The sequence below is a fragment of the Diachasma alloeum genome, unplaced genomic scaffold (genome assembly GCF_001412515.2).
Source record: "Diachasma alloeum isolate Michigan unplaced genomic scaffold, Dall2.0 Dall_scaffold_00360, whole genome shotgun sequence".
NCBI lineage: Eukaryota > Metazoa > Arthropoda > Insecta > Hymenoptera > Braconidae > Diachasma > Diachasma alloeum.
Genome location: NW_021680499.1, coordinates 113,917 through 121,894, shown reverse-complemented (window position 1 = coordinate 121,894; position 7,978 = coordinate 113,917). Strand labels below are relative to the sequence as shown.

Here is a 7,978-nt window from a genome sequence, read left to right as displayed (position 1 = left end):
GACCTCACCTGCATTATCATTTCGTAAATTAAATCTTAATTGATAAAAGATAATGATTCATATGATAACTTAAGATGAAATCTTTACGTTATTTGTTTTTCCTTAAATCGATTCGCATTAAATTCGTCTCGCTCTCGAATCCACGGTGCACAGCGAGTTCATTCAACGAATTTACTTCGTTCATCGATGTCTACTCTCCACGTGGCAGATTCTTTCACTCAAACTCAAGAAGAAAAGTAAAAGAATAGGAGTAAAGTGATGAAATTAAGGGGGAAGGGTGTGGATTAGAGGATTAAATAGAATGAATGGAGAGATTTAATAATTCCAATGGGCCCAATGCTTTTGTTTTTAACGATATTTATTGAAAATAATCTATCATCGTCGTCGTTGTTACACGATTATTTGCCCCGACCTGATGACAACGGAGCGTAATTATTGTTAATTCGTTGGTGTCAGCATCCGGACGAGAAGCAACAATGTTCTACCAGACGTAATTAAAGAATTTCACCCGGCAATAGAGCAAGAAACATTGCGGACAGCTCGTTGACTCAGAGAGACGACCAGTGTTTGTTGACAGTTGTAAAAAATAATATGATCGTTACCTCCTTCATTCAGGCGTTTCGTTCGTGCTTCTTATTCACAAGTTGTTATCAATCTGCCGCAGTGAGAAAGTACTGTCCTCTCCCACTGCGACAGAATGACCTCACCTGCATTATCATTTCGTAAATTAAATCTTAATTGATAAAAGATAATGATTCATATGATAACTTAAGATGAAATCTTTACGTTATTTGTTTTTCCTTAAATCGATTCGCATTAAATTCGTCTCGCTCTCGAATCCACGGTGCACAGCGAGTTCATTCAACGAATTTACTTCGTTCATCGATGTCTACTCTCCACGTGGCAGATTCTTTCACTCAAACTCAAGAAGAAAAGTAAAAGAATAGGAGTAAAGTGATGAAATTAAGGGGGAAGGGTGTGGATTAGAGGATTAAATAGAATGAATGGAGAGATTTAATAATTCCAATGGGCCCAATGCTTTTGTTTTTAACGATATTTATTGAAAATAATCTATCATCGTCGTCGTTGTTACACGATTATTTGCCCCGACCTGATGACAACGGAGCGTAATTATTGTTAATTCGTTGGTGTCAGCATCCGGACGAGAAGCAACAATGTTCTACCAGACGTAATTAAAGAATTTCACCCGGCAATAGAGCAAGAAACATTGCGGACAGCTCGTTGACTCAGAGAGACGACCAGTGTTTGTTGACAGTTGTAAAAAATAATATGATCGTTACCTCCTTCATTCAGGCGTTTCGTTCGTGCTTCTTATTCACAAGTTGTTATCAATCTGCCGCAGTGAGAAAGTACTGTCCTCTCCCACTGCGACAGAATGACCTCACCTGCATTATCATTTCGTAAATTAAATCTTAATTGATAAAAGATAATGATTCATATGATAACTTAAGATGAAATCTTTACGTTATTTGTTTTTCCTTAAATCGATTCGCATTAAATTCGTCTCGCTCTCGAATCCACGGTGCACAGCGAGTTCATTCAACGAATTTACTTCGTTCATCGATGTCTACTCTCCACGTGGCAGATTCTTTCACTCAAACTCAAGAAGAAAAGTAAAAGAATAGGAGTAAAGTGATGAAATTAAGGGGGAAGGGTGTGGATTAGAGGATTAAAGAGGATGAATGGAGAGGTTTAATTGTTGGGAATATCTAAGCCATCGATAGGGTACCGGCTCCAAGGCCGAAGCCAACTCCACGTGGTCCAAAGTTTCTTCCGTAGCAACCGCGACAGTAGATATCACCGTCGGGTGCGTCATTGAGATTCGTCGAGTCCAGGGAGCGGTGGCAGGAACCACAGCTGAAGCAACGCTTGTGCCATAATCGGTCCTTCGAGATCATCTGCTCGGCAGCGTATACTGGGTAACCGCAGCGGGCACAGCCGTGGCCGTCTGTGCTTCTTGCGCCGACTTGGGGTTTAGAATCGATGCTGTAAATGCATAAGGTGATATGTCATTAGATGATGTCGTTCAGAGGAAAAGCGTGGGGGGATCTAATGGAAAGATTTCCGACAATTTTTAAGAGAATTTAGGTCGATTTACAGAAAGAGTTTTCAAATTTCATATGACCGTAAAAAATTCCTCGACTTTTTGCACTGAAATCTGGATGACACTTACTACGATGGTGCATGCTCGCTATCCGTAGAAACAAGAGTTGGGGTGTGTCCGAATCCAAAGCCTTTGGGCCCAAACAACTTTCCGTAGCACGCACGACAGTGGATCTCCTTATCGGGTCCATCGCACGCGAGCATTGAATCGAGTGGCCGATGGCATTCGGCACAGTTGAAGCACTTTTTGTGCCACATTGTGCCTTTGGCAAGCTGTTGTTCAGCAGCAAACACCATTCCGCCGCAGCGCGGGCAGCCCTGACCGGCTGGTGCCTTGATAGACGTCGTGTCGGGATTGTAGAATGGCCTCGACGACGATATTTGATCTTCCCTGTAACGGTTCGTCTTAGTCTTCGTGTAATTACTCGAGTCAACACGTATGACAAAATTGAAAACAGAAAAATTCGGCGAATTCGCTGGAAAATTCTGTTGGAATTCTCTAGAAATTCTATTGGGATTCTATTAACCCCCGAGTGGTCGCGCTATGAGCAAAGCCCAGTCCTTTTCATTTGTTTCATGATAACTGCGAAAATATCGATAATCACGAAATGCCGATTTAGGAGTTCCTCAAATAATCTGTCCTCGTGGCATTAAAGCGGGTTTTATTACTCTGCGGCCACCAAATCTTTTTTTATTGGTTTTTTAACGAAGTGCGATCAGAGAAAAACGCGCTGCGCTCGTTGCGCGACCAGAGTCGCAGTAGAAATTTGCCGAGGTTGCCAGCTCTCGTGATGTTCACAGCTGGCAGATGGAGAATCGTTCTGGCAACGTCGCGCTCGAAAATATACGGACTGCGCAGCGCCTCGTGAAGAGGCGCGACCACTCGAAGGTTAAAATTCTGGGGAATTCTCGTTAAAATTCTATTTGTTGTTTGCGGTGATGCTATGAGATATTCGCTACGAAAAAGTCAATAGATTTCGATTTTTCCATGTGAAGATTCTCTTAAAATTTTTTCTACAAGGATACTTGGACATGAATGGGCAAAAATAAACAAAATATAGCGAAAAAAACTTGAAGAATCCCTGCTCAATGGAAAAATAAATGGAATTTTAACGAGAATTCTCTAGAATTTTAATGGAATCCCCACAGAATGTTCAGAGAATTCCAATAGAATTTTAAAACGAATTCGCGAAGGTTTTCTGTGGAATTTTTTCATGTGTGAATGGATTGGCGATGGCAGTGTCTTACGTGAGTCCATCGGTCTGGAGGAATCCAGAGCCGCAAGCGAAACCGTAACCGTGGGGGCCCCATTTCTTTCCGTAGCAGGTTTTGCAGTAGACGTCCTTGTCCGGTCCGTCGCACGCTATTATCGAGTCAAGTGTCTTGGTGCAATCGCGACACTTGAAGCACTTTCTGTGCCACTCGCGGCTCTTAGCCAGTACTTGCTCAGCGGCGAAGACAACTCCCCCGCAGCGGGGGCAACCCTTGCCGGGGGGTGCCTGAATCGCTGCCGTATCGATCACCGTTGTCTTTGGAGCAGCATCGCTATTTCGTAAGAAATTATCGGTTACTGGAAGTCGAGGGGCTAGAGGCGATGGAACACTCGACAATCCAAGCGACTAACAATCTAGATTAACACTCGAAATTTCTAGGGACTCATTCCCATAATTTTACGATTTACTACACATGCGAAAAAATTAATAGAAAAAGCGAATTGGCTAGGAAATTATATTTGATTTCTGTTGAAATCTTATTTAATTCTTGGCCGATTCAATTGCAAATTTCAGCAGCTTAAATGCGCGTTTTCTTTCAGTAAAAATGATCAATGGAAAATTTTCGATGGAACAAATTAATAGAATTCGATTCTTCTAGATGACATATTCTATTGAAATATTTTCTACTGAAAGTTCTGGGCTCAAGTTTTTTTGTTTTTTTTTTTCATGAAAAGAGAGGGAAAATAGAATGGAAAAAACTTGGAAAATTTATGTGGAGGAATTCCTATAGAAAGTGTCTCGATAGAAACATTTGTACAAAAAGATGAAATTTTATTCATTTTTTCTATTAAAAAAATTTCTATTGGACATTTATTATTTAAAAAACGCGCAGTAAATCTGACATTTTTCAGAAGAATCGGCCAGACCCTAATAGAATTTGCAGTAGAACTTCAATAGAAACCAAATAGAATTTTCTATCGAATTCGCTAGGTTTTCCTATGAAATTTTCTCGTACGTGTAATCGACTTGAAGATGCACCGAGAGAAATAGTCCATTTGAATCACATGTCAATTATTTGAATTAAATAAATGTTTTTACAGTTCGTAATGAAGCTTCTAGTGAAGGTCACCCTTCATTTCTAATTACTTCTTATTTATATCAAATGAATGGTTTTTTATGTACTCAAAACCTTACCGCACTAGAAGTGCACACGGGAAAGGGGTATTGCGTGTGGACTATCACTGGTTTCTAATGCCCAAAAATTCAAACCAATCAAAAAAAAATCAAATTCATGCGAAATGTGAAATGTGGAAAGTAAACCATGATTCGGATTTGTATTGATATTGTCATGATAATTGGTGACAGGTGGTACTTTCGACATTCCGGGAGCACGCGAGAGGATGAACAAGACCCGAACAAGGATGGGGGATGCCTCAGGGTTGCAGTAGCATGAAGCCGTTATGCGGAATAGCTCGTGTGTTGTGAATAGTTAAGAACTATCTCAATTGTAAAATCGTGAAATAAATCAGTCAATTTCACTTTGCAATTATTTCCCGGAGAAATGTCTGAATTGAAAGGAATTTTGATATTTTCATAGAAAAAAATTTGTGGATGGACTCTCCTGATGACCTCTCGCGCCGAGAGAAGAAGAGCTGCGGAAATGGTCCTCAGGAGTACTGAAATTTCCTTGGAATTCAGACATGTCTGGCGAAAACTGAAGCTCTTCCACTTTTTTTCACGTTTTACCACTTCACTGTCACACGGAGATTTCCAGATTTGAAACTACTGCGTAAGTTACTGTAATCGTGTGTAATTCCGTCTTGAAAATTGCTGGCATACATGAGAAAATTTTATAGAAGAACCCAGCGAATTCGCTGGATAATTCTATTGGATTTCTATTAGTTTTTGGCCGATCAAAAGAAAATATTTTGTAGAAAAAGTCAATAGAATTAGATTTTTCTATACAATTTATTCTATTGGAATATTTTCTACAGAACTTTGTCTTCTCAACTTCATCGACTTAAATTTTCCAAATTTTTTGTTTGATTTTCTTGATGAAAACAGAAGAAAAATAAAGTGAAAAAAGGAAAATCTGAGCCCAAAAATTTTTATAGAAAATATCTCAGTAGAATAAGTTATACAGAAAAATCGAATTCTATTGGCTTTTTCTATAGAATATTTTCTATTGAACATTTCATCGTTGTAGAGCCAAAGGGGCGTAAAGGCCATGCTTATGCACACCACTTACGCGCCTTTGGCTATGCGACGATTATTTCAATAGATTCTGCCAAAAACTAATAAAAAGTTGACTAGCGAATTCGTTGACTTTATCTATTGATTTCTACCAGGCGCGGCATTTAGAATTTGAACATTTCTTGACACGAAAGCAATCATAATCCGAACGAAATGCTTCATCTTCGTCACACCAGTCACTACGTCATTTCATGCTAACAGGACAATATTAAAATTTTCCATGAGACGTATAAGATTGCCTTCTGTAAAAAAAATGATTAATTCCCGTTCAACTCATATCAATCGCCTTCATTCCATTCTAGACCACAAAATGTCTCACGATTACAGTAACTTTCGCAGTAATGTTCACGAGGAAGTTTTCTCTGTGTACATTCCCTCGATTAGTGAAGTAGATGGTCCTTGAACAACACTTTAGGATACATATAAGGAAACGATCGAATGCCACGGAATCAATCTAAGGACCGCCGTACCCGTTGTCCTCAATGTCGCTCTGCAGGCCGATCCACAAAACTCCAGCATGACCAATGCCTCGCGGACCGAATTGCTTCGGGTAGCAAGCTGTTAAGCAGAGAAGCGCATTTTGTGTTTTTTATAACTAAAAAAAATTGTCAGCGGCAGTACAGTAAGCCGAGGCAGGAATTCTCGTGTGCCCTTGAGTTTCTTTTTCATGTTCAAACGCAGAGAAAAAATGTTTTTTACGGCTCTGCGGGGTTTTGAAATTTAGCGACTTTGAAATAGCGAAATCTTGAAATCAAGTGATATTGTCATTAATTGCAAGTGACATGATCCTAAATCATGGGAATTTTACCCCTTAAGGATACTCGAGTACTTTTTTTAAATTTATTATTATCCGAGCACTTTGGCTATTTTTTTCCAGTAAAATCCTTTTCTACTGTTGTAGTCGAGACGTTTCGGACATTTTAGAATGATGTTGCTATTTAAACTTTGCAAGTCTGAATTTGATGTCGATATTGAACCGTTAGAAAACATTTTGAAATTCGGAAAAAAAATAGAAATCGATTTTATGTCGAAAAAAATGACATTTTCGAAAGTTTAAATAATTTCAATGATTGTTTTTTATAAACAACGAATGTTCAAGAAAATAATAATTCTGTGCGAAATATTATTTGAATAATTCTGAATATTCATGATTTTTCCAAATTTTTCTCACGCAATTTAATCGACAAATTTGATGATTGAAAATGGTTGAATCTATATTCTGACCTATACCGAACTATAAGATACTTGGAAATCCTTAATTTTGCACTGTTACAAATTGTTGACTAAAATTTCCGGTTCCTCTGAAATTTCAAAGAATTTCGTCATTGAAAATTCTAAATTTGTTGGAACCCCCAGTAAATTCCAGTTGAATCATTCAATCAAAATTGATAAAAACCCAAAACGTCAATTAAATAATACTTAATTATAAATATTATTATTTTTATTATCATTTTATTCAAGAATATATTATATTCTTCAGTTTTCAATTATCTAAAAATTAAGCATAATTTGTTACTGAATTCTCGATTTCCCCCCATAAATCGAATTTAATGTCACTTAACTCAACGGTCCATGAAATTTCATTTTCATTTTTCTTCTATCAACATAATTCTAGTAGCTGTCAAGAATCTCCAAAAATGAAGGACACGTTTTCGAAAACTAAGTCATCAATCCCTAAAAAGAAACGTTTTTTCTCTGTGAAGATACAGTTATTTCTCGTTGAATTTCTCTCTCTGAGTTTTGTCAAATGGTGGATAGACAGTAGAATAAGTAAACGTGAGTTATTATTTTCGTAGAAATTCGGAAGAACCCACCCATTGGCGTAGCAGTCACTCTGCAGGGCACCACCGCCCTGACCATAGCCATAACCCTTTGGTCCGAACTTCTTGGCATAGCAAACTGGGGAGAACATGAGTTAATGTGTATTCTGTTCACTGTTGTACCTTTTTGCAGCTTCTCCATGAGTTTAAATCAAGCTACGACACGCCATTTTTTCTCTCCCCCCATTTGACAGTTTGGTTTTTAATCATCTACGCTGGGAATATATCGCACAATTCCTAGGGTGATAAATGACTCGGGGGATTATAAATGGGGGTAAAAATGATTGCAGTCTGAAATTTTGATGAACTCGCTTGTCTGAGTGCATGAAAACGCTCTGAAATTGTAAAAACGGAGGGAATCGTAATTGCGTGGATGGTTTGATATGATTAGGTGTCTAAGATTGTACGGAGAATGATTTTTATGAAAAATTCTGCGGTCTAACGACGATTAAGGGGCTCTATCAAAAATTCAATCATTCTTGGGCTGCAATTGAATTAGACTCAGCGGAGATCGTGAGGAGAAAGAGAGAGAGAGAGAGAGAGAGAGAGAGAGAGAGAGAGAGAGAG

The 7,978-nt window shown here is 38.5% G+C and overlaps 1 protein-coding gene across 3 annotated transcripts in view; it reads right to left on the bottom strand.

Annotated features, from left to right (window-relative positions):
• Nucleotides 1-340: 340 nt before the first annotated feature.
• Nucleotides 341-7,978, bottom strand: part of LOC107041288 (muscle LIM protein Mlp84B) — a 21,877-nt gene continuing 14,239 nt past the window's right edge. The window contains exons 6-10 of one of the 3 annotated variants that reach the window (XR_001461046.1): nucleotides 7,406-7,490; nucleotides 3,373-3,669; nucleotides 2,195-2,515; nucleotides 787-2,007; nucleotides 341-707 (exon numbers count right to left, since the gene is read on the bottom strand). Coding sequence is in view for 1 of the 3 variants with exons in the window: in XM_015261772.1 (XP_015117258.1) it covers nucleotides 1,731-2,007; nucleotides 2,195-2,515; nucleotides 3,373-3,669; nucleotides 7,406-7,490 (980 nt within the window). In the remaining 2 variants the exon portion in view is untranslated. Of the gene's footprint in view, nucleotides 2,008-2,194; nucleotides 2,516-3,372; nucleotides 3,670-7,405; nucleotides 7,491-7,978 lie in introns of all 3 variants that reach the window. The other 2 variants (XR_001461045.1, XM_015261772.1) reach the window with 2 other exon arrangements.